Source organism: Rhincodon typus, chromosome 20 (genome assembly GCF_021869965.1).
Source record: "Rhincodon typus isolate 14 chromosome 20, sRhiTyp1.1, whole genome shotgun sequence".
Taxonomy (NCBI): Eukaryota; Metazoa; Chordata; class Chondrichthyes; order Orectolobiformes; family Rhincodontidae; genus Rhincodon; species Rhincodon typus.
The window spans coordinates 13,714,877-13,742,623 of NC_063351.1; the positions used below are offsets into that span (position 1 = coordinate 13,714,877).

General features: G+C 39.4%; 1 protein-coding gene across 2 annotated transcripts in view; it reads left to right on the forward strand.

Annotated features, from left to right (window-relative positions):
* The window catches only part of hectd2 (HECT domain containing 2), a 105,979-nt gene extending 98,926 nt beyond the window's left edge, over nucleotides 1–7,053 (forward strand). The window contains exons 20-21 of one of the 2 annotated variants that reach the window (XM_048609237.1): nucleotides 1,922–2,065; nucleotides 6,622–7,053. In XM_048609237.1, the coding sequence (XP_048465194.1) occupies nucleotides 1,922–2,065; nucleotides 6,622–6,742 (265 nt within the window). In that variant the 3' untranslated portion in view covers nucleotides 6,743–7,053. Of the gene's footprint in view, nucleotides 1–1,921; nucleotides 2,066–6,621 lie in introns of those variants that run through there. The other variant, XR_007264320.1, reaches the window with a different exon arrangement.
* Nucleotides 7,054–27,747: the final 20,694 nt, after the last annotated feature.

The following is a 27,747-nucleotide window of genomic DNA, read 5'->3' on the forward strand; positions in this document are numbered from 1 at the left end:
TTTCTGAAGAAGGGTCCCGATCCAAAACGTCAGCTTTCCTGCTCCTCAGATGATGCCTGGCCTGCTGTGTTCCTCCAGCTCCACACTGTGTTATACCTAACATCTAACATTGTTACACCCTTACTTAACTTGTAAATGTGATACCTGGTCCTCCCTGAATTATTCAGTTGGAGTAATGGGTTAAGTGAACATAATCTTATCACATCAATATTTTATAGACCTCGATCAAATCATCTCTGAGCCTACCTGGTGTTATAAATTGGCAGTCAAATCTTGGCCATTCTCTGAACCGTTTCTAAATCCCTACACACCTTTATTATGTGAGTGTTCCAAAGCCTATCATATGCAAAGATAAAAAAATTTAGCTTTTTGTTACCTCTACCAATGGCGGTAGGTGGAGGTAATTTTTTTTTCCCCCTGTTAGTTATTAGTTTGTTTCTCTGTGAACAGTATATTTCTAAAAGCTAAAAGTTGGATTTCAACAAGATTTGCTACAAGGAAGTTGCAAGGAATAACTATTAGTTTTTAGCAAAGATGCATATGTAGATTCCAGAATTTTAGCAACTTTGGGAAATAGGATAAATGGACATTTGTTGTAGAATATTGAGAGTTATGTCAGATATATTGTTGTGGGATTTGTTACTATTGTAAAAATAAGAGCAAAATTTTTTGATCAGGCTGTTAGATATGGATTGACTTTGAGCCATGTCAAGACGGAAGCTCCCAATAATAAGATTATTCTCTCAGTTTTGTAGTTTTAGAGCATCAACCATGCAGCCATAAACCTTCAGGAAGAGATGGGAACCGTAAGAATATTAACAGTGTGGTCAAGCAATGAGCTCTACTGAATGCCCCCTTGTTTTAAAGCATATTGGCATTGAAAACAACCTAGAAACTGATTTATTGGTAGGACCACAATCTGTGTACCTACACACAATCTAATAACTTCCATGAACTGCACTAGTGGTCAATTTGCCATTGTATATGTGACAAAGAACATAGGTTCATGCTCATTTGAACTGCAAAGCTAGATGGCTTAGCTAACTGCCCTTAATGGTACCAGTCTCATCCATATCCTTGCTATGTAATGGCCTGCTTCATCTACTTGCCAAACATGTAGAAGCTGAACATGAGTTTAATGTATTTTGAGACTCTAAGCCTCCACTTTAAAAATATGAATATTTAACAGAGGCTGCCAAGCAAATCTCTTTCACAGGATATTACACAATACATACCCCTGTAACACTATAACTTGCAAAATTTAGGGGGAACACAAATGACTGGCAATAACACTTTTTTGCCCAGATAAGCAGCTTTTTATATTGGAGTCTTTCTATGCACCATCAAGTTAACCCTAGTTCCATATTCAGTGTGCGCTTACTCAATTGGTAGTGTCATTGCAAGGTGAAATTTCAGACCCAATCCACAATTGTAGTGTAAAAGCACCCTTAGTCGAATAGAATTTCTTTTATTTTTTCTTAGAATGAGAATGCTATTTGTTAGGCCAGCACTTATTCCTCCTCTTTAATGTCCTTGAGAAGGTGGTAGTGTGCTGTCTCTTGAATCACTGCAGTAGGGGTGCAGATACACCACAGTGCTGTTAGGAAGGGAGTTTCAGGATTTTGATTGAATGAAGGAACAGCAATATGATTCCAAGTCACTTCTAGGCAGTAGAGGTTGTGCGTGTGACTGGTGCGGTCAAAGGAGTCTTGACTAATTGCTACAGTGCTGCTTGGAATTGATACACTGCTGCCACTGTGTTGGTAGTTGAAAAATTGAATATTTAAGGCGATGTCCCATTTATCTGAGCAAATGGAGAGTGTTCCTTCACTCTCCTGACTTGAATGATAGAATGAATAAATATTTCCATATGCCATATAGTGATTTTCTTTTTTTTATTATTCTTCATTCTTTCACGTAGGTACTTCTGGGATGTGGTTTTAGGATTCAGTCTTGAGTTCCAGAAACAACTTCTGCATTTTACTACAGGAAGTGATAGAGTTCCAGTTGGTGGACTCGCTGATCTTAGTTTTAAAATTACAAAGATTGATGTGCCCACTGATTGGTAAGATGTTTTCATTAAATGTAATTTCCATCTGTTATACATTCTTTCCAACATTTTTATCTCAGAAAATAACACAATTACTTATGACATATGGCTCCAAGTAGACAAAAAGATAATGTCTGAATAGAATCAGATTGGTCAAATGCTATTCTATAAATATACTGTAGTTCTCTCTGCAAAATATATTTGAAAGCAATCACTCATGTTACAATTGTACAGTAATGGAAGTCATGTCCTCTTACAATACACTAGCATTCTAAAGAATGTGTTGAATACAAAAATACAAAATATATTTTGCAAATCAGCCCATCTCTGTCTTCCCATTTGATTTCTGAATATTGTTTCTCATGTTGCTTTTGCTTTTTATTTTGATCTGTGCCCTTTCATTCCCCATCCTTTTCCTGAATTTCAATAGTTTCTTCCTATTTCCTCTGTCTAGACTCCTCATGATTTTGATTTCTCCAACAAATCCCCTCTCAAACCTTCTTTTCTCCAAGGAAATCAGTTCTAATTTCTCCAGTCTCTCTTTGTAACTGAATTTGCTCATAGTCATAGAAGCATAGAGCTGTATGGCATGGAAACGGATCCTTCGGTCCAACTTGTCCATGCTGACCAGATATCCTAAATTAATCTAGATCCATTTGCCAGCATTTGGCCTATATCCCTCTAAACCCTTTTTATTCATGTCATAATTGTACCAGCCTCCACCACTTCCTCTGGCAGCTCATTTCATACACGCACCACCCTTTGTGTGAAAAAGTTGCCTTTTAGGTCCCTTTTAAGTCTTTCCCCTCCCAAATCAAACCTATGCCCCCTAGTTTTCGACACCCCCACCCCAGGGAAAAAACCTTGTCTATTCACCCTATCAATACCCCTCACGATTTTTATAAACTTCTATAAGGCCACCCTTCAGCCTCTGAGACTCTAGGGAAAATAGCCACAGCCTGTTCAGCCTCTCCCTATAACTCAAACCCTCCAAGCCTGGCAACATCCTTTTTAAGTCTTTTCTGAACCCTTTCAAGTTTCAAAATATCCTTGTGTATAGCAGGGAGACTAGAATTACACGCAGTATTTTATAAGTGGCCTAACCAACATCCTGCACAGCCACAACATGTCTTCCCAACTCCTATCCTCAATGCACTGACCAATGAATGCAAGGGTACCAAACACTGCCTTCACTATCTTGTCTACCTGCGACTTTACTTTCAAGGAACTATGAACCTGAACTCCAAGGTCTCTGTTCAGCTTTGCTCCCCAGGACCTGACCATTAGATCTATAAATCCTGCCGCGATTTGTCTTTCCAAAATGCAACACCTCACGTTTATCTAAATTAAACTCCTTTTGCCACTCCTCGGCCCACTAGCCCATCTGATCAAAGTCCCATTGTACTCTGAGGTAACCTTCTTGGCTGTCCACTATACAACCAATTTTGTTGTCATCTGCAAACTTACTATCCATTTCCCCGATATTCACATCCAAATCATTTTATATAAATGACAAAAAAGCAGCAGAGTCTTAGAGTCATGAAGCATGGAAACAGACCCTTGGTCCAACCAGTCCATGCCGACCATAATCCCAAACTAAACTAGTCCCACGTGCCTGCTTCTGGCACATATCTCTCCAGACCTTTCCTATGCATGTACTCATCTAAAGGTCTTTTAAACCTTGTAGCTGTACTCACATCCATCACTTCTTCAGGAAGTTCATTCCATATGCGAGCCATCTTCTATGCAAAAAATTTGCCCCTCTGTCTTTTTCAAACCTCACTCCTCTTGCCTCAAAAATATGCTCCCTAGTCTTGAACTCCCCCATTCTAGGGAAAAGGCACTTACCATTAACCCTATCTGTACGCTTCATGATTTTATAAACCTGTACAAGGTCACTTCCCAACTTCCTATACGCCAATGAAAAAAGTCCAAGCCTATTCAGTCTTCTTTTATAACTCGGTCCTTTCATGCCCTTAAACATCCTGGTAAATCTCTTCTGAAGTCACCAGCTTAATAATATCCTTCCTATAACAGGGCGACCAGATGTGGACACACTATTCAAGAGGAGGCCGCACCAATGTCCTGTACAACCTCAACATGGCTTCCCAACTCCTATCCTCAAAGTACTGAGCAATGAAGCCAAGTGTGCTAAATGCCTTTTTAACTATCCTGTCTCTGTGCCGCAAGCTTCAAACAATTAGTACCTGAACATCTAGGTCCCTCTCTTTTACAAAACTACCCAAGACTCTACCATTAATTGTATAAGACCTGCCATTTGTTGTACCAAAATGGAGTACCTCACACTTATCCAAATTGAGCAACATCTGCCATTTTTCAGCCCATTGACCCATTTGATCAAGATCCCTTTTGTAATCTTAGCAAACCTTCACTATCCACTATGCCACCAACTTGGTGTCGTCGGCAGACCTACTAACCATGTCTTCTATGTTCTCATCCAAATCATTTTTTTTTTTAAACTTTATTCGTTAACGGGAAGAGGACGTCGCTGGCTAGGCAGCATTTATTGTCCTTCCCTAATTGCCCAGAGGGCAGTTCAGAGTCAACCACATTGCTGTGTGTCTAGAGTCACATGTAGACCAGACCAGGTAAGGATGGTAGTTTCCTTCCCTAAAGGACATCACTGAACCAGATGGGTTTTTCCCGACAATAGATTCATGGTCATGATTAGGTTCTTAATTATAGATATTTTTATTGAATTCAAATTCCACCATCTGCCGTGGCAGAATTCAAACCTAGGTCCCCAGAATGTTGTCCAGGTCTCTGGATTAACAGTCCAGCGTTAATACCACTAGGCCATTGGCTCCCCTGCATAAATGATAAACAAAAGAGGACTCAGAATCGATCCCTGTGGAACAGCTCTGGTGACAGGCCTCCAGTCCAAAAAGCAACGTTCTACCACTACTGTCTCCTGCCATTAAGCCTCTCATGTAGCCAATTAGCAAGCTCACCCTGATTCCTTGGAACCATTCTTGTGAATCTTTACTACTTCCTCTCTAATGCCTTCATGTATTTATTAAAGTAGAGACGCAGAACTGGATGCAGTACTGGAGTTGAGACTGAACCAGTGTTATTTACAAGTTTAACCTAACCTTCCTGCTCTTGCACTTTAATCACTATTTAACAAAGCTTAGTATTCATTCCTGCCTCCTTCAATGACTTTCGTGCAGTGTTCCCTTGAAGTTGCACAGAGGATGCACTGACTTCAGTTTTAACATTTAGAGGATGCAAGCGTCACTGGCCAGGCCAGCATTTATTGCCCATCCCTAATTGCTCAGAGAGCAGTTAAAAGTCAGCCAAATCGCTGCGAGATCTAAAATCAATTGTAGACCAGACCGAGCAAGAACAGTAGTTTCCTTCCCTAAAAAGGACATTAGTGAACCAGATGGTTTGTTTCTGACAATCAACAGTGGTTTCATGGTCAATATTAGACTCTTAATTCCAGAATTGAATTCAGATATCATTATCTGCCATAGTAGGATTCCAGCCTGGGTCCACAGACCATTACCTGGGACTCTGGATTAATACCACGAGGCTATCTGGTTCCATAGGTTGCTGCAGTGCACAGACATTAGGTCTGTGCAGCAATAGGAAATATTTAAAGAGAATGTACCTTATGTGCATTTACACCCAGGTCCCTCTGCTCCTGCACCATATAGAATTGTACCCTTTATATTCTCCCACTACATTCTTCCCTACTATAATGAATCACTTCAAATTTCTTTAATTTAAACTTCATCTGCTATCTGTCCACCCATTCAACCAACTAGCCAATGTCCTTTTGAAATCCAAAGCTGTGCTTCTCAAAGTTCACATTGCTTCCAAGTTTTGTAACATTTGTAAACTTTAAAATTATACTCAGTACATCATGGTCTAGGCCATCACTATACATTAGGAAAAGCAAGAGTTGCAACACTGGCCCCCGAGAAACTCTGCTACACAACTTCCTCCTATCTGAAACATATCCGTCAGCCTTTACTCATTGTTCCCTATAACTTAGTCAGTCCCATAGCCAAGTTGCTACTGTCTGTTTTATTCTTTGTCCGTAAACCTGTTGTGTGTCACAATATAATGAAATGAAAGTCGCCATAGTCCCAGACAACCATATTTGTAAACAACTAGTAGTCAGTTTAACTTGAGGCTCACCATAGCTCGGGCAAATGGCAAGGCTAAAATGGGACCTTCACTGTGACCTCAGCTGGTAAGGTAATTGAACCCGCTGTTAGAATCAATCTGCATCACAAACCAGCCATCCAGCCATTTGAGCCGGTCTGTGTCTTCGGAACCGTGGTGAAGAGTCACCAGACTTGAAACGTTAACTCTGCTTTCTTTCCACTGGTGCTGCCAAACCTCCTTCCTGAGTTTCTTCAGCAGTTTGTTTTTGTTTCAAATCTGCAGTTCTTCATTTTAATCTACCTAGAAACATGTCTTATTTTTATAAACCAAAATATCATTGAATAGAATTAGCACAGAATAACGTTGTAAAGAAAGGTTTATTTTTAAACAGTTTATGAACTAGCCTTTCTAAACTTCATTTTCTGGATCCACAGGTTACCAGTTGCCCACACATGTTTTAATCAACTCTGCCTGCCTCCGTACAAGAATAAGAAAGAACTTAAACAGAAGTTAACAATTGCTATTTCAAATGCAGAGGGGTTTGGTCTGGAATAATAAGAAAACAATTCTATCACAACATCTATATAGAGCTTTCAATGTAGAAAAGTAACATAAGATCAGTGCAATATATTTGCAGGAAATGGTGTTTATACTCAATGCACCTGCATTTTAGGGTTGTTTTATTTAGTTTAGCTTTTTCCAAGCGAACCTCCCTTTATGGGTGAGCTGTAGAGATCAAAACAAAAAGTGATTGCGTGCTGTAGGATACTGTGATGTTGAGGTTGGTTGGCTCGCCGAGCTTGTTTGTTTGTTCCGCAGACGTTTCGTTACCATGCTTGGTAACATCCTCAGTGCAGCCTCTGATGAAGCGTCGGTGTGTTTTCCCGCCTGGCTTTTAAACTCTGGGGTCCGTTGTGATGGATTGCCTCACTTCCGGGTTTCCTCCGTAGTGGAATGTATGTGGGGTCGAGTTCAATGTGTTTATTAATAGCCTGCTTCGTGGAGTGCCATGCTTCCAGGAATTCTCATGCTTGTCTCTGCCTAGCCTGTCCCAGGATCTTGGTGTTGTCCCAGTCGAAGTCGTGGTTCTCCTTGTCCATGTGGATTGAGATGAGTGAGTATTGGTCGTGTCTTTTTGTAGCCAGTTGGTGTTCATGTACTCTTGTTGTTAGTTTCCTTCCTGTTTGTCCGATGTAGTGTTTCACTACATGATCTCACCTCATGTCTTATAGCTCCAGATTTGTTGCAAACTACCTCTCAGAGCTGTATGATTTGTTTTTGTGAATGTCCTAAATTGGAATTATTGTGATCCATTGATCATAGTAGCTAAACCATTAGATAAACAAGATAGTGGTCCTAAACTCTGGGTGAGTTGAGATAATAAAATCACCTTCTGAATCTGGACAACAGTGCTATGGATTCAATATCTTATTGAATTTTCTAGCCTTTTAAAATTTAGAACAGCAGCAATAAGATAATGCAAGTGAGTTTCAGAATCCTGGAGCTGAATTTTCCCAGCCTTGTGGAAGTAGGTTTAGAAGGTGCTGGAGCGTAGTGGGGCAACCCATGGTGACTGAAACTGTTTGCCTCAGGATAAATTGTCAGAGATGTACTGCCAGGGGCATCATGGAGCTGGGCAGGCAGTGTAGCCAATTAAAACCCCAATTGAGGGCCCTTTTGTATTAGGCTTACAACTTTCCTGGCATTTCACCAGCACCCTGTTTGTGTTGGGATGCTTGCAATGCTACATAGGTGACCTCCAAATGAGAAGTCATGCTGATTGATGTCCCCACACCCCCTCTCAGTCACAATACGAAGCGAAATATATAAATGCAGCATTCATTCTGCAAAGCCTAAGTGCACAGCAAGACTATTGACTCGTAAAGAAACAAACACCAAGTAAACTGTCAGCAGCATGTTCTTTATCCTTTTTAAGATTTTAAGTGCTGAATGCTGTGTGACATTATCTGTCCCGTGAACCATTTCTGCTTCCCCTTTGCAGGAATGACTTGAGACACAAGTAAAGCTGGTCTTGGTCTCAGCAGCAACATAACCCCATTCCCACAAAGCAAGCCTACAAGGAGGTAACGAAAAGCCAGAGTCACTTATAGGTCAGACAGCACCTGTGGAGAAATAAATGGTTAGTGGGCTGTGATCATCGGGATCCCAAAGTCAGGCTCAAGTCAAGGGCGAGTAAACAGAAGTGGCTGTGGCAGCATTACGAGAGACAGCCGGTTAAGAAGCAGCCTCTTGATTAAGGATGGAGGGTGAACCAGGGAATTTTCATGCCCAAGAGGAAGGTCTGCAGCAGTCTCTGGCCAGAGATGGGTAAGTTTAGCACACTTGCCTTCACTGCTGAGACCTTCGAGTATTGGAGTTGCAACGTCAGGTTGTACAGGACATTGGTGAGGCCTCTTCTGGGGTACTGTGTCCTATTATAGAAAGGATATTATTAAGTTAGAGAAGGTTCAGAAGAGATTTAACAAGACGTTGCTGGGAATGGAGGGTTTGAGTTATAAAGAAAGGTGGACTTGGCTGGGACTCTTCACTGGAGCGTAGGAGGTTGAGAGATGACTTTATAGAAGTTTATAAAATCATGAGGGATATAGTTAAGGTGAATGTCTTTTCCCTAGGATGGAGGAATTTCAAGACTAAGAGGTACATTTTTAAGATGAGAAGAGAGAGACTTGAAAAAGTCATGAGGGGCAATTTTTTTTTCCCCAGAGGGTGGTTCACATGTGGAATGAACTTCCTGAGGAAGTGGTGGATGCAGGCACAGTTACAACGCTTAGAAGACATTTAGATGAGTACATGAATAGGGAAAGATATGAGCCAGGAGCAGGCAGGTAGGACTGGTTTAGTTTGGGATTATGTTCTGGATAGACTGGTTGGACCGAAGGGTCTGTTTCCATGCTGTATGACTCTGTGAACATAACTAGATGAACGTGAGGGCACCTCTGAGATAAAGTGCAAAAAATAAGTATTGCCATTTCTGCCAGGCCATCGATATAGATGGGTAACGTAAAGGAGGATTCCAGCAGTGACACCATGCAGGGAATTAATTGATCTTAACTGGTTACCTATTGCTGCCAGGCAGGAAGCTGGTACCAGTCAGACCCACCTCTTGTAAAATCACTTGAAGGTGTTTCCGGAGACCTGCCCTGATACAGATTCTGTTAAATTTCCTCCCGGTGCTGCTTCCAAACCTGCCTCACTGCTGGTGGGAAAATTCAGCCCACTGTTTCATCTCTGTGTGCAAGGAGGGGATTGAAGATCTTTTGATGGAATAGACTTGTGCACCACTGACAGCAGAGTAATGACATTCTTGTCCATAACTGCTTTATTACTCGGTAATGCGATGCTGCAATTTTCAGCTATTAGTCCTTATCATGTACTTTGCAATTGTTTTGAAAGGGAAATAATATTGTTGGCATATTGTTGATGTTTCATTCATGGGAAAAAACAGTCATAATACATCACTGGTGCTCCATTCTGATATATCTAGGTTTCTGGCTGCTGACCCATGTTGCAAAATTCGATAAGCTATTAATTAAATAATGATTGATTGATTAATTATTGCTGTGATTTTGGATTTAATAAGACAGTGATGAAGCAGCTAATCCAGAGTTGTTCCTATCTAAATGTTAAAATTGAAATTGATCAGTGTGATGGCAATAGTGTTAAGGGTCACATGACCAAAGCAGCCAGATGGAGTGATTTAGACTATGGTTGATTTTTATTTTAAATGGCAACACCCCAGGGCTGGGTGGTGGGGGGGGATAGACTTTTTTTTTTGTTACTGTTATTTCTGGGATTGAGATAACTGTTCCTTCTGGAGGAAGAGGTAGTTTTCATCAAAATGGGGCAGCTAGCTCCAGGTAATGACAATTTTTAGTTTGGAGTAGTCCTGTAGAGTACAGAGCAAAGCTTTAGCATGTAGGACTTATTCTCACTGTATTTTACTTACGATGCATAAGATTTTTAACTGGAAAATTTTATAAAATTTTCTAAATGGAAGATTTATATTAAGAATCTAATGAAATTGAATGTTTTTGTTTTTTAACAAAATGCTTGTTAATTTTATATCCAACTCACGGTTGACCAATTAAATATGAAAGTTGGCCTATCTGGAAATTGGTAAACTACCTGTATTGCTGAAAGCATTTACTATTTCATTTCCTATTAGATGTACAGTATACATAATGCAGTCCAGATGAAAATGTTGTTTGAGAGTAATATATACACAATATTGCATTCATTTATTATTGCTTCTTGGACCTTAATTGGTTAAGTTTTGTTTCATATCATTTTTCATAGAGGAAACCCTTTTCAGCCCATTGTGTTTCATGCCATTTCCAGCTCTACAATATGATTCCATTTTCCTGCTTTTTTTCCCTGTATCTTTTCTTTTTCCACTTATGGCTTAAATGTAAATGGCCCAGCTTCAATGATTATTTAGCTATTATGTTCCACATTCAAACAATTGTACATTTTAAAAAAAAAAATGCTGACCTTATTCTTCTTGCTTTCCATGCTAATCATGATTTATGCCTCCAAATTCACAAACGAGTGGAAATGTTTCTTCTTTGGCTATGATCTCAAATGCTTCCAAAATTTTATGATGTGGAGGTGCTGGTGTTGGAATGGGGTGGGCAAGGTCAGAAATGACATGATACCAGGTTATAGTCCAACAGGTTTATTTGAAAACACAAGCTTTTGGAGCCTCAGTCCTCTTTCAGGTGTTTTATTTTAAATTTTAAACACTTTTGTAGGATCCCCTTTTCCTCAATCTTCGGTGTTCCTGTGATGTTGTGCTAGTTTTTCAAATACCTCACTACAGCGAATGCTGTACATTCATAACATTATTTTAGTGAGTGTATTTTTCCCAGTTTTTCATGGTTCCAATAACATTTCCATATCTCACATTACCATATCTCACATTACCAACTGTACATGATACCCCAACTATGACCTAAACAGTACCTTAATTACAGGTGTCATGTTCAGTATCTCAAGGTATGAAGTCTGAAGCCCAGATTTTTTTAAAACCACAACGTAAAGCACATTTTCCATTGTGATGAAAATGCTGGGTAAAGTCAGGAATCCCAAATCTTGCCCCAGATCCCAGTATTACTCCAGAAAGTAAATGCAGGTGGGATGGTCTGTAGTTTGCACATGTGCAGTTCCCAGAAGCAGTTGGCCATTTAAATGACAGCTGGTTCCAGGAAGTCAGATATTCCCCAGAGCACGGAGTGTGGAGATTAGACCACATAAGAACAGATCTGTTCTCAGCACATTTATTCTGAATAGCCAGGATATTCTGTCAAAGAGGTAAGATGTACTTTTGGATCTGGCCGTGGGACACCTTTGGCAAGGTCAATTACCCTTGGAGACCAGGCAGCCTTTGGGAGCAGTAAAGCACGTTTTCGGAAAGATAAGTCATCCTTTGGGATTGTGAAGAATAAGCATTGTTCTACATAAAAGATGCGTAAACATAACGGATGTGGGCATCACTAGCAATCAGTTATTGCCCTTGAGAAAGCATTGGTGACTTCCTTTCTTGGATCTTAATGCTACCCTGGAGGGAGTTCTGGGATTTTGACCCAACAACAGTGAAGGAACAGCAAAATAGTTACAGGTTGGGATGGTGTGTGACTTTGAGGGGAAATTGTAGATGGTAGTGTTCTTGTGTATGTGTGCTCCTTGCCTTCTAGGTGGTAAAGGTTGCAGGTTTGGAAGGTGCAGACATAGGAGCCTTAGTGAGTCACTGCAGTGATCTTGTAGATGGTACACGCTGCAGGGCACTGTGCATTTGTGGTGAAGAGAGCAAAAGTTGAATATAGTGGATGGGGTACCAACCCAGTGAACTGCTTTATCCAAGAATGTTAGCAAACTACTTGAGTGCTGTTGGAGCTGCAACCGTCAAGGCAAGTGGAGAATGTACCACGAAACTCCTGATTTGTAGACAGTGGACATACATTGGGGAGACAGGAGGTTGGTTATGCATCACAGAATTTCTAGCCTCTGATTTGTTCTTATAGCCACAGTATTTATATCCAAAGTTTTTTTTTGAGAAAATTTGTAGCTCAGGTTGTGGATGAGATTGTAAACTTGCTCACTGAGCCGCTGTGTTTGTTTGCAGACCCACTTGTTATTTATATGCCTCAGTTTGCCAGTGGTTGGCATCACTTCCGGTTCTGTTTTTCAGTGGTTTGTATATCAGGTCCAGTTCAATGTGTGTGTTGATGGAGTTCCGTTTGGAATGCCAGGCCTTCAGGAATTCCCTGGCGTATCTCTGTTTGGCTTGTGCTATTACAGATGTGGTGTCCTTCTTTGTCCAAGTGTGTTGAGACCAGTGAGAGTTGGTCGTGTCTCTTGGTGGCTAGTTCGTGTTCGTATATCCTTATTGTCAGTTTTTTCTTCCAGTTTGGCCTATGTAAGGTAGTATTTACAGTTCAGTTTCTGGTAATAGTGACCACCAGACTGTTGATACTGGGGGTTCAGCAATGGTAATACTATTGAACATAAAGGGGAGATGGTTAGATTCTCTCGCTGAAGATGGTCATTGTCTGGCACTTGTGTGGTACAAATGTTAAGCCTTGAAATTGTCCAGGCCTTGCTGCATATGGAAACAAATGACATCAGTATGTGAGGAATCACAAATGGTGCTGAATTTTGTGCGATCATCATTCCCACATTTGATCTTATGATGGAAGGAAGATCACCGTTGAAGTACCTGAAAATGGTTGCATCTGGGACATTACCTGGGGAATTTCTGCAGTGATGTCCAATGGACTATGATTATTTGTGTATAACAACCACAACCAATTTCAAAGTTGCTAGGCATAACTCCAGCAAGTGGAGAGTTTTCCTCCTGAGACCCATTGACTCCAGTTTTGCTAGGGCTTCTTGATGCCATGTTCAGTTAAATGCTGTCTTGATGTCAAAGGTAGTCACTGTCACCTCATCTCTAGAGTTAAGCTCTTTTATCCATATTTGGGCCAGTACTATAAATTAGATCAAGAGCTGACTGGCTCTGATGAAACCAAAAAGTGAGCATTAGTGAGCCTGTTATTACTGAATAGGTGCACTTTTGACAATACCTTCTCTGGTAACTGGGATAATGATTTGCACTGCCAAAGCTGTCAACGAACAGTCCACAAAAATGTGTGGTGTTTTAAGAAAATGTATTCCAGCATTCCTGTTGACATGAACTGTCATGAGATATGTGCTGCATGACTGATTTTCCCAGACTGTCACTTTCGCAATGGAGCACCTATCAAGGGAACGTTTTGATAGGATGAACAATGTTTCTTGAAGGAATTTTAATGTATTGAACACTTTTGTATCAATAAGATCTTTTTTCCCCAAAATGACATCATCTGACATAACTTTATTTCTGTCAGTATGCCCATGCTGAATAATAGATAGATAGAGAGGAAAGCACAAGGAGGGTGGAAAGTGGGGTACGGAAGGGGTGGTTATGAATTGGCATGGGGCTATAAAGGACTGTAGGGATTATTGGGGGCATAGGGCATATGTTGAACCCTGGGAGATGGGTTAATGGGCATTGGGTGTCATGGGTTATCCGAGACCATGGTGGGAAAAGAATGATGGATGATGGTTGGCACAGGAGATAAGAGGAGCCATAGGTTTGGGTACAGGGACATAAGTTGGCACTCAGGCCATGAGGGTGCATGGAGGTGAATACAGGGCATGGAGAGTGAAGGGATGAGAGCAGGATGGAAGTCATATGTTTTAATCTTTAATTTTAAACTATGAACACAGTGCTAGAACATCAGTGTAGGTTCCTATCTAGCCTACCTCAGAAACTGGCAGCTTTTTCCCCTTTTGCTTGGTCACCTAGCCCACCCTTGAATGGAAAATGTAAATTGAATGTGGTCATTTTACAGGTCAGGTTTGTGGAGCAGAGAATGTCTCCTGCTCTGCATGCTTGATCAAGAAACAAAAAATCAGGGCCTGATTGTAGATATATAAAGTCATTACAAACTTGGGTATTAAAGGGCTTAAATTATCAGAGAAAAGATACAATGATAAATTAGTATAAGACAGTAGTTAACTCTAGTTTTTGGTGCCTTTTTATAGAAAAGGCATTTACACAATTTCCTGTCTAGCTTCACTGGGGTTGAGGAACTATAATTATGTGAAGAAACTTGAGATAACAGGACTATTTTCTCTGTTGCAAAGAAAGATAAGAGAGGGCATTTTATCAGATATAGTTTTGAGATTTTGTTTTCATTATATGTAGGCTCTGCAGGCTTCTTAAATCAGCAGTGCTGTGAAAGTTTTTTTCTCCCCATGTCCAGATGTTGATTACTCTTACTTACAATCTATTTTACTAATGGCTTTCTCTTGGAGGAAATATCCAAAATGCACTAAGCTTCTTATTGGACATCCAGTTTTAGCACTGTTTCACACCCATTTTTACCTATCCTTCCAATATATCTTTAACATGGGCTCAACACTACACCAAGAACAGGAATTAGTAGTAAGAAAAAACAGTTTACTTTCACTTCCCCTGAGAACAGTTTGTTTATGAGCATGTATATTAACCACTTCAGTGAAGATTTACAGCAGATTTACGATGAACAACGAGATTTTTCCATTTTTTATTCACTTTTTTTCATATTTAAAAATTGTGATCCAGTCTAGAGACCACCAGGTATGTCAAATTTAAGAAATACAGGCCACATAACTCATGCTGCACACATTGAAAACAATCTTTCTGTAGTATTTGAATCTGGTGCAATTGCCCTAGTCTGGTTTTCACTCTACTCAAGTAATTTTGGCACTTTGTTACCAGTAGGAAATCAGTTCATTGAGAAATGGTAACCATTGGATATTGCACTGTGTGTAATAATAGAATGTTGTTCATAATACTACAGGATTTACTGATATGCTGTTTTATTTATCACTATAGATTTTATGTGAACAGATTAGTTATATTTTTTTTTGTACTTGAATGCTAATTTTGTAGTGGATATTAATAAATTGGTTTAGAAAATTGATCTTTATTCCATAAGATTATCTGCATTAAATCATTGTCCATTTCATTTATTTTAAAAATGTTCTTTTTAAGTATCTCAGTTGGAACTTCATTAGTTCAGTTAGGTTTTACATAACAACAAAACACGGCCACAACACAGCAACAAGGGAGCGAATTTTCCCAGAATCAGAGAGAGATTTAGTGCCAGAGGTTTTGACAAAATTAGGATATAGGCTGGTAACCTGTCATCTTTCTGCCTGTTTGGATTTACTAGGATGGGTGCCAATGAGGTCAAAATCTGTGGGTGAAATGTGCAGCCAATTAGGAAGAGCTATTTGACCAGTGCAATGGCTCTCTTTCCAATGGCACATAGGTCTCTCAATGTCTCAGAAACTCAAAACAGTGTGCACAGCAGGCAGTCGTTGAGGGCTCAACCTGCCATTATTACAGCACTATAACTCTGCATAGTTTGCAGCAAGATAAACCTGGTGCCATTCCATGGAGTTCAGCCTTCTCCCCTCTTCCTTGGTCACCGAGCCCAACTTCCAGTTCAGCTCACACCCCACATAAGTTCCATGTATTTCGAAAAGAGCACTTCCATCTATACCCTCACAGCTTTCATGTAATCTCTAGTGACAGGTCTGTGAATCATGGGGCTACACTTGCATTTGCCGTATGTCCTCCTTCACCTGTTGCTTCAGCAAAGTTGCTGTACTGTGCGTGCTAACAGTATCTATTTAAGCAGTCATTCTGATTTGGGCTCTGACTGTTTTTCCCACCCACTGCTCCCAATTGCATGCCAATACTGGATGTGCTCTTGTAATTAGCGAGGCACAACAAGATTCAGCAGAAATGGTCCATGATCATCAGGATTGGGTTGCTGATCCAGACTTTGACCCAAATCTTTGGGAGTGTTTCCTACTGACTGAACTTCTAACAATGTCTGTTTAAACAACAGTTTGATGATAGAGATATTGAAAAATGTAAAGTTAAAACAATTGCTGTTGCTGTTTAATGAATAAAGAATTCTGATATATCATGTCAAACTGTCTCAGAGATATTTATCATTAGAACCTGCACTGTATTTGAGAGTTAATAGGTTTTTTTCCCCCACTTGTGGGACGTGGGCATCACTGGCTGGCCTATCCCTAGTTGCCCTGGAGAAGGTAGAGGTAAGCTGCCTACTTCAACTGCTGGAATCCATAGGTACAATGCCATTAAGGAGGGAATTCTAGGATCTTGACCCAGTGACAGTGAAGAAACGGCGATATATTTCCAGGTCAGATTGGTGAATGGCTTGCGGGAGGTAAACTTGCAGGTGGTGGTGTTCCTATGTATCTTTTCTTTTCTTTATTCATTGATGGAATGAGGGCATCACTGGCTAGGCAGCACATATTGCCTGTCCCTAATTGCCCAGAGGGCAGTTCAGAGTCAACCACATTGCTGTGGGTCTGGAGTCACATGTAGGCCAGACTAGGTAAGGATGGCAGTTTCCTTCCCTAAAAGACATTACTGAACCAGATGGGTTTTTCTCGACTATCGGCAATGGATTCATGGTCATCATTAGACTGTTAATTCCAGAAATTTATTGAGTTCAAATTCCACCATCTGCTGTGACAGGATTCGAACCCAGGTCCCCAGAACATTCTCTGGGTCTCTGGATTAACAGTCCAGCGATAATACCTCTAGGCCATCACCACCTTCCATCTGCCAACCTTGTCCTTCTCGATGGAAGTGGTCATGGATTTGGAAGGTGCTGTCTAAAGAACCTTGGTATATTTCTGCTGTGTATCTTGTAGATAGTAGCAGCAGTGTGCACTGAGTGTCAGTGATGGACAGTGTCGATGTAGTGCCGATCAAGTGGGCTACTTTATCCTGATGGTGTCAAGCTTCTTGAGGGTTGTTGGAGCTGCATTCTTCCAGGCAAGTGAGGAATATTCCATCACATTCCTGATTTGTGCCTTGTAGATGATCAGCAGGCTTTGTGGAGTCGGGTGGTGAGTTACTCGCCGCAGTATTCCTAGCCTTTTACCTGATCTTGCAGCCGCTATATTTATATGGTAAGTCCAGTCAAGTTTCTCGTCAGTGGTAACTCCCAAGATGTTGATAGTTGGGGACTCAGTGATAGTAACTCCAAAGAATGTCAAGATGCACAAATGTCACCTGCCAGTTGTCAGCCCAAGCCTGGATATTGTCCACATCTGGTTGCATTTGAACATGGACTGCTTCAGTATCTGAAGAGTCACGAATGGTGCTGAACATTGTGCAGTCAATGGTGAACATCCCTATTTCTGACCTTATGATGGAGGGAAGGTCATTGAGGAAGCAGTTGAAGATGTTTGGACCTAGGACACTACCCTGAGGAACTCCTGCAGAGATATTTTGGAGCCGAGGTGAGGGACTTCTAACAACCACAACCATTTTCCTACAGGACAGGTATGATTCCAACCAGCAGAGAGTTTTACCCTGATTCCCATTGATTCTAATTTTGCTAAGGCTTCTTTGATAATACACGTTGTATACACTTTGATAATCTCTGGAATTCGGCTCTTTTGTCCATGTTTGAACCAAGGTTGTAATGAGATCAGGAGCTGAGTGACCCTGACAAAACCCAAACTGGGCATCACTGAGCAGATTATTGCTGAGCAAGTGCTGCTTGATAGTACTCATGATGAACCCCCCCACCGCAATCACTTTACTCATAATTTGAAAGTAAACTGACGTGGTAGTAATTGGCCAGGTTGCATTAGTCCTGCTTTTTGTGTATAGGACATACTGGTCAATTTTCCATATTTTCAGGTAGACGCCAATGTTTTAGCTGTCTACCTACAGTCTACTTGTCTAGTGCATACTCATGACCAGATTTTACTGGAGTAAAATTGGTAATTAAGATGTTCCATGTTTTATTCTGAGAGCTCATTATTGACTCAGGTTCAGTTGTGCTACCCAGACCGAGGTGCTAGAGGATTCCCAAAGTTGTCCCAAGATCACCAATTTAAAGATGTACCAGGAACAGAATAATGTAAAACCTTTTGCCAATGAGGCTGTGCTATAATTGAGAGGAAAATGGTGGAAAAATAGTTAAAGATTGATATGTTGATGATGGATATAGCAATGTATTGCATAACAAAGAGCTAGCATTATAAAGGATTAATAATTGATAGTCCATGTGACTCCTGTTCGTTATTTAAATTATGCTGTATTCCAAAGAAAACATCTAATACTGCATCCATATCTCAGAATATTCGCTTTGTGTTGAGCCTTTGACGTTAGCAAAAACCCCTTCATCCCCTGTGCACCACCCCTATATACCTCTGCCAAAGGCAAAATCATACCAACAGCCAGAAGAAATCAATTCACAATTTTGTTCTCAGGACGTAATAACCTCAATTATTAGAGTCTCTGAACTGTAGCTTCTGCATTGATCTGGAGCAGGGCAAGAAGGCAGGCCTCAAGCCTACCTCCGCCAGAATAGAGATCAGACCCCATGCTGTTGGAGTTTATACTGAACCATATGCTAGCCATCTAGTCAACTGAGTTAACTGCCACCCCAATGAGTAACTAATATGTAAGTAACTAATTAACCATTTAAATTGTACTGATAAGGTTCCTTCATTTGAACATACTTGTTCACCTTAAGTATTGCTTGAAGCATTGTCGCTATTTTGTAAGCCAATCATCATTGTACAAATAATTAACAATGTTTGGCCCATTCTACATATTTATGAGCAACATCTGTGCTATTGCTTGCAGGAAGGTGGCATCAAGCTCATCTCACCTGACAAATGTGCATGTGTGCTTGAATGTCATTGTGGAGCTCTAGCATACAAAGCAGGGCAGGCAGAGTAGCCTACAGTCCTTTTCTTACCTGCTTGGCTGTAGGTAGAGCCAAATGTTACCCTGCAAAGGAATTCCACAAGTCCCATTTTTGCAATCTTTCCACCCCAGCACAGTGGTGGTCTCGCTACTTTATTTTTTATTTGAATTTTTAAAGTTAGTGAACAACAGCCTTTGTGTTGAAGCGCCCTCTCTGTTATTTGCCTTTCATTGCTGTGCCTCTGAAACTGGAAAACTTAACTTTTGAGAGTCTGTCTGCCAGCCTTAAGTGGATAAAGGATCTTGTCTCCATGCCAGTTATGTAATTATGGGAGTGCCGCAGTTAAAATGTCAATGTGTGACTGTTACCCCCGTGGGAGTGCTCAAGACCTGACTCCTACATTCTCGATACTGAAGTAAATATTCGGTCCAATGTCTTTGTTCCTATTTTGGTGAAAAGTGATACAAATGTCACTTTTTTGAAAAAGAAGTGTTTGGATATCAAACTAGTGGCAGATATTTGTTGTTTTATGTTTATACAGGGTTTTAAATTAACTAGGTCAGTCTTTTCATGACCATGATTTAAAAGCAGTATGTTTCAGGGAGAGCAGGTGCCTGCAAGCCTCCTGGATTCTTAATGGAAATTTGTTGACATAGCAAGAGGTTCTGAATGGAGAGAGAAACATTAAGTTATTTGCTTTAGCAGAGTCTAGGAAGAAAACTTAGTTCAAAAGCTTTGAGTTCAGTTTGAAGGAGAGCTCACCGGGATTAGAAGCAAGTATAGTATCTCTTAGAAAAGTAGATTGTTCAAAGCAGGTAAGGGAGTAAGTTTCCTCCGTGAAAGAACATAGTTCATGAAAATTCCACGGCAGGATTGTTTGGCAGAAGTCTGCACCTTATTAAAAAACTGAGAAAGTCCAAGCTCTCAGTTGTGAGTATTCCAGGAAAAAGGCTTTACAATTCTTGGAACAAGAAATAAGAAACAGCAGTTAATTCAAACCTACAGACTGTACTGGGAAGGAAAATTTCTCTGGATTTTGATCAAAAGTAAAGTGATGGCGTTGGCATGTAGGATAGTGCGTATTTTGAAATCTTTTAAATTCCATTATATTGAGATAACCTGGTTTGTTTTATTTTGATTTCTTCTATGTAATAAACTTCTGTTTCATGGTTAAAACCAAATCTACAGACTTGGGGTGCCTTTGCTTCAGTGAAAGACCACCATATTAAATTGGAAAAAAATGCAATATGATCTGTCAAGCCAGATTTTGAGCAATGATCTGAGTGAATCAGAAAATTTGCAAACTTAATGTTCCCTTTGACCCAGAGCTTCCAACCACAAATTTACACCATCAAGAAAACAGCTGTTGTCCACTTTGGGAGCATCATTTGTCTTTGCCCTTCCCTCAGCTCATTTAAGGCTGGAAACATCACTCATTCCTTCATCATCACTTGACCTAATTATTCAAATTTCCCTGGCCAGCTTCTCATCTTCCATACTTCATAAACCCCAAGCTTATCCAGTATGCTGCTGTTCTTATTTGAACCAAGTCCTATCATATTTGGTCACTCACCTACATCAATTCCTGGTATGGCAATGACAAAATTCTTGCCTTTGTTTTCAAATCCCTCCTTGGCCTCACCCCTCCCTATCCCTAATCTCCTCCATTTAATTCCAGCCCATAATTTGCACTTACTTCATTGTATTTGCTGCCCTACTGGTGGCCCTGTCTTCAGTTCACAAGGTCCTAAACACTGAAATTCTTTGCCTGAACATTCATCGCCTTCAAAACTCTCATTAAAACCCACTCTTTTGACCAAGCATTTAGTCATCTGCCTTTATTTTTCTTAATATGGCTGTGTGGAATATTGTTTGATAACACTCCTGTGGAAGAACCTTTTAGAATATTTGCTACATTAGAACTTCTGTGTGAATGCAAACTGCTGTTGGTCAAAAAATCAGTATTAAAAAGATTAAAGCAATATTTTTGGTAGCTGTATATAACAATGAGAACAATTTATTGTATATAAACACTAAATTATTAATCAATAGTTTTAATAGAGCTGTAATGAGAAAGATGTAATTGGTATACATTTGTGCAGAGCCAAATGTAGAGTTAAAACTGTAAGAAAATAAATAGTTGGGATTAAGAAAGCAATAGAGTTGGCTCTGCTAATGGTTTTTAAAGGTCACAAGTAAAAGGAAAGTATTATTTCTCCCAGATGTTCTTATTCAAGCCTTAACTGTACTGGGAAAATCAAAGGATTGTGTTTATATTTGAAGATATATTAATGTTTAGAATGCAATGAAAATTAGAAGTTAATTTAAAAAACCAGTAGCAGCTAAGGAATAACAGCAGGAAACCAAACTGATTCTCCAACACATATTTAATATTTTCTAACCGTTATAATTGAATTAGTTTGGTTTCTGTTAGGTACAGACTTTTAACTGAGAAAATTTGCTTAAAAAATATTACCAGTCAAAACAAGGATAATTTAGCAATAGACAGGACATGGTTTGTTACCATAAATCTACTTTTAGTATAATGACACATGACTGCAGTGGTTGGAAGTTTTACGGCACTTGAGTGGCATATGAGAAATGTGGGAAAATATGGTGAGATTGAAAAATCTGAATCTCAATGTTAAGAAAAAATATGTTCCAACTTCCCCCTTAAGATTTTAATGGTACAATCTGAATCTTACTAATCAGTTAATCAACAATCTTATTTCCATGCTTTTGCATTGTGCTATTAACTAACCTTTCCTCATTTCTATGCAGCTGACAACTCTCCCATCCAATGCTGAGAAACTAGACAGCATCAATTCTGAATTGAATGTCAGAGCGATAGCACAGCAGATGCAGCTGGCCAATTGCTTCTCCAAGCTTCCATTCTAAGATCCATTCACCAAAACAATATCTCCTCCTTTCCCTTCCTCAACAGCCTGGGATACATCTTATTCTGGCCTGTCGTTTTACCAACTTTTAAGTCTGCTAAACCTACTAGTACCTATTCGCTCTTCAAATATTTCACAGTCCTCCATCTAATGCCTATATCTGTGGTGTCCTTTTCTGTTATGAAGAACTGAGACTTTGTATTCATTGAGGACTAATCAGCCCTAAGCTTTCCCTAGCCCTTCACTTGCTCCTATTCATTAAAAAAAAAAGCCCTTTGGGTTTTTCTTTATTTCTTTATGCTCATGCTCTCTCTTTACTTACCTAATTTTTTAAGCTCCCTCACCCCCATGCACTGTTTATACTGCCATAGGAGCTCTGCTATATTAAGCTCTTAGTATCTGCCATAAATTTTCCTTATTTTCTTAATCATTAGGTCCATTGACATCAAGAGTTCTCTGGTCTTAGCCCCATCTTTTTGTCTTTACAGGAATATGTTTTCCCTTTACACTTGCTGTTTCCACCTTGAATGCCTCCCACTGCTCTGACATAATTAATTGCAATAGCTGATCCCAGTCTAGTTGGGCCTATTGTATCTTGATAACATTAGCTTTTCCCCAATTTAGAACATTATTCTTGGCTCATCCTTATCCATAACTATCCGAAGACTGAGCTAGGGTCACTCTCTCTGAAATGTTCCCCGACTGATACCCCTTCCATGTGCTCAGGCTCAATTTTGAATATTAGGTCCATAATTGCTCACTCACATATTGGACCTTCTACATATTGGCTAAATGAGCTTTCCTGGATGGAATTTTAAGAATTTTATTCCCGCCCTACCTTGACACTAAAACTATGCCAGTTAATATTTGGGAAATTAAAATCCCCTATTACTGCCTTAATAATTACTTGCCTGTCTTATTCCTCACCTTGTTTGTATTAAAATATATTCAATTTTGTCTTGCGATACTCAATCCTTTCATATCTTGCTGATGTTTCCTCTGCCTTCTATACTCGTGCACTAACATTTCAATTTCTAATTCCATCTCGGCTTCATTCCCCTCTGATTTACTTGTCAGGATCCCATTCCCCTATCCATGTAGTTTAAAATGCACCCCAACAACATTAGCAAACCTTTCTTCATGGATATTGGTCCCTTTCCTGTTCATTTGCAGCCTGTCCAATTTGTACAAGTCCCATCTACCCCAGAAATGGTCCCAATGCCTCAGGAATCTACAGACCTTCCTCTTACACCATCTATCCAGTCACACATACATCTGCTTTACTATTCCAGTCCTATGTTCACCATTGGGTGGCATCAAAAGTAATCTGAAGATTACTACCTTTGAAATCATGCTTTTCAATTTCCTACCTAAATTCCTAAAGTCTGTCCGGATGTGTGTTGGAGACTAGTTTAATCGAGCAATTCAAGAGGACGTGGGCTATGCACTTAAACAGAAACAATATGCAAGGTTATGGGGAAAAGGCAGGCATTTTGCACTAAATCAAAATACTCAGACAGCCGATACAGATATGAAAGGCCAAATAGCCTCCTTCTGTACTGTAATAATTCTGTGATTCTGGAGGTTAAAATTGTGAATAATTGTGTTTTTCTTTGCCCGATTTAAAATTTGTGAGGGAGCTTTTGTTTTGTGCAGTGGTTATTATGATACTACAGGCCAATTTATAAAGAATGTATTCAGAACTTTTGTTACTTTTAGTGCAGAGAAGAAATCTTGCATTTTTTCCAATTACATGATACAGAGCTGAGGTTAAATTGATAAAGCTTAAATTTGTAGCTATGTCTTCTGAAAAATATTTTCAATGAGTAACTAAATCATTCATTTAATACACAAAAATATATGTAGAAAAGCATTCAACTATATTCCAAATAATATCAGAAATTACTTTTCAAATACAACTTGATTATTAAATCATTTAATGATGCAGCAAAGAATGGTAGCAATTGCAGCATAGGCAGATAGCAGGTTTGCTACGGGACTTTATGCTGTGCCAGTGAAGAAAGTTACTTCAGCAGCTTCATGAAATGTTTACAGCAATTTATGTCAATGTTTGGGGGAAGTTACTTTAATCTGTTTTATTAGGCAATCTGCAGACTAGATGGGAAGGATTGTATATGATTCATAGAAGCAGCCACTCAAATGAAGAAAGTGGCCTTTTTGTTTGGAGCACAAGCTTTCCATTAGCACAGTGGAACCTACCATGATTGCACATCTGCTCACCAGTGTCTCCATTGCTATTCCAATACAAGTATCAGCTATCTAAACTCAGTGCTGCAGGAGAAATTCAGACTGATGTCATGTTATCTCAGTTTATTGTCATGCAAACTCAGTCTATTGGTGTCATGGATAGTAGGATCTGCAGGTTCTGGTTCAAAAGGGCTTTTGGGGCATTTCAGAACTCCAGGCATCTGCCTCTTAACAAAGTTCATGAAATGCCAAGGCCCTTAGAGAGTAGGAGTGGCTGCATATGAATTATGAATTTGCTGTGCTTTCAGCTGACAGCATTCCTTCTCACATCCCTGCCACTCTGCTAATGTCCTTACTGTTGTCCGTCAGCAAAACAGCCCAGACAGCCACAACACAGTGCAAACTGCACAAGGTCGACCTCCAAGGTCAACTGTAATCTCCTCCACTACAAGTCAGCAGCCTTCCTACTTGTAAAAAAAACTTTACAAATGGCATCACTGTTTTCAACAGTTGCAACAAAACAGATTAAAATTGATTGCAGTGTTTTCATTACTGTTGTGATTGTAATTGACATTGACAATTAAAAGCATTTTTGAAGTTACGTTTTTGTGTAGTTGTTCCTACTCAATATGGAATGTCTGTTCATTCAATTTCTTTTATAACGCGGTAGTCATTTTATAAATTCATTAATTTTAACCATAACAATTTTTCTTCTAGTAAAATAACTGAACAAACTGGCGTACACTGTAGCATTCTTCTTGGTCATTGAGCATCATAGAATTATTTGTACAATTCCTGAGAACCAGCACTAAAAGTAAAATCAACTATCTAGTGTGTTAAAACAATGCACGGTATTTTGGAAACAGACTGATATGACCTTGGAGTGTTCAATTCATTCAGTTAATTTATTGAGTTTATTGAGTGATGGAACACGGACCACTTGGTGTTGATTAGGCCCACATGTATATCGTAAGTAGCCAAAGTTGTTATAATTGGCAAAGGACATAAATGTCACAAGCTATTATTTCCTCTAGCCTTTTACGTCAGCCAGTTTTCAATCATCACATTATAAATGATCAAAAGTATTACGTCAAACTATCAATTAAATTTGAAACCTACAGAAACTGAGATTTTTATTCTGCACGAGCTGTCGCACAATATTTCAGTGGAATAATCAAATGCCATTAAAATCTAATATTTAAAGGTCATAAGGAAGTTAAATGGAAACTTTGATTAGAGGAATATTCCACATTCATTAGAACACTTAAGAAATAACCAGCCTAAATAAGTTATGCTTATAATTAAAATGTACGTTGATATTCAGCAACTGTTTAGGTAACGTGTTATATTTACATTTCAAGAAGGATCTTTTTCCAGTTATTTTACTGAAGGAGGTAACGTAGACTTGAAAGGTCATTGAGTTCTCCATTGCACATTTCTTGTCCTTTCCTGACATGTATCTTTAATTATGTCATTTGTAAAAGAATGTGGATAATGTTTTGTTTTAAAATGTAATGTATTTGGGATAAAGTTAGAAGTCACATGACACCAGGTTATAGTCCCATGGGCTTATTTGAAATCGCAAGCTTTCAGAGTGCTGCTCCTTCATCGTCCTTACCTGATGAAGGAGCAGCACTTTCAAAGCTTGTGATTTCAAATAAACCCGTCGGACTATAACCTGGTGTCATGTGACTTCTGACTATCCACACCAACATCTTCACATTATGGGTATTTGGGATAGCGAAAGGATATATTAAATCATTTGTGAAACAATAAGGGTTATAATCACCTCAACTGAGGGAGGGAAGGAAGAAAGGAAGGTCTCTTTTGTTGATGCAATTATTTTAATTTTGGGGGAAGAAAAGAAGAAGGTTGTAAAACTCAACCTCCAACCTATTCAAGATTCATTGCATATATAGCTTTAAAAATGAATACGCTCATGAAAAGATGACAGTCTAGATGTCAGCATTGTAAGCCAGGTACAATCTAGTAAACGAGAGGCAAACATCACAGTTCACAATCAGGCTATTTAGTAATGAGCTTTGTCTGCATGTACAATACAGACTGCAAAGACCTTTGAAACCAGTCTACTTAGATGCAGTCCCTACGATAGTCTACTTCAAAATATATCTTGAATAAAGTTTTCTTTTTCACAAAATCACAGCAGTGTTATGGTGCAGAAAGAGGCCCTTCAGCCCCTCTTGTCTCAATGGCTCCCTGAGCATTTTAAAGCAAACAACACCTTAAATCAAATGACATTTTGTCCATTACAAAGGAGGGCTTCAATGAGCACCCAGGAAGGCTACGCCACCAGAAATATTGGCAGTGGTGGGAGTTAAAGCCTTGCCTTCATAGAGATTAAAGTGTAAATCCTACATTTTGGTGTGTTTGGCCACACTACCAATCTAAAGCTTCTTGTTAGATTGCAGAGTTGAAACATTAACTAGAGAATACCAGCAAGGTTAGTTACGTCTACCCAAAGGCCTTTCGTGGACCAAAACAGAAAAAAAACGATATAATTGATTTTCATATGATCATCAATCCCCTATACAAATTCAGGTACTATTTGAGTTATTGCCTAAAGATGTCAGTTGTGTTAGCAGCTCAGTAGCAGACATTTATGAGACTATAATCCTGTCTCTGAGAAAACAGTGAAGATTTATTCAATGGGCAGAAGCAAACAGAATAGGTGCTGTAATAATCAGAGGATAATACAGCACAAATAGTGGCCATTGGTCTATATTAGAGTTTCATCAGGACTGGAAATAATAACATAGTGATATTATTGAAGAAACACAGCTGCTCTCGTGCTAGAATAAGTTGACCAGACAAGAACAACCTCATTTGTCTCTAAATATTGACATAGACAACTATCTTAGCTCCTCAAAGGAAGGACTTAAAGTTTTTTAACATTCTACACATTCATATCTAAACAGTCGTTTGGTTGTAAGGAACTTAAGATGTCTTTTGTCAGCAAAATTTATCAAAGTTTTCCATCTTATACTCATCAGGACCATATAGAAGAGTATCGATTTGAGGGAAAACAAACATTTATACTGTATGACAGGAGAATACTGATTTGTTGGCAAGTGGACTCTGAATATTTGAGGCATTACTATGAAGAATGTACCAGTCAATAATTATTGACAGGTAACTGCCAGGCTTTGTTCAAATTTTAAACCACAGCAATTTGACCCTGATTGTTCAAGGCATTGCAGCAGGAAATGAACTAGCATTCATTGCTATGTGATCTCAAACATGAGTGACTTTCTTTTGTGGTAATGGAGATGTCACTATCATGACATTACTGAGAAAACACAGCTATCAATATTTATACCAGAATTTCAGGCACTATTTGAGTTATTGCCTAAAGATGTCAGTTGGGTTAGCAGCTCAGTAGCAGGCACTTATGAGACTGCAATCCTGCCTCAGAGAAAATGAGAAAGTAGCAAAGATTTATTCGATGGCCAGAAGCAAACAGAATAGGCGCTGTGATAATTAGAAAGGGAAAGTGGACTGACAGATGAGTAATCAAAAATAATGAGAAAGACTCCCATTTATCAATCCTTTTGAGCTTGATCTTTTGGAGGGCAGGGACACAGAAAATTGCGGAGGTAATGGCCAGTTGGGG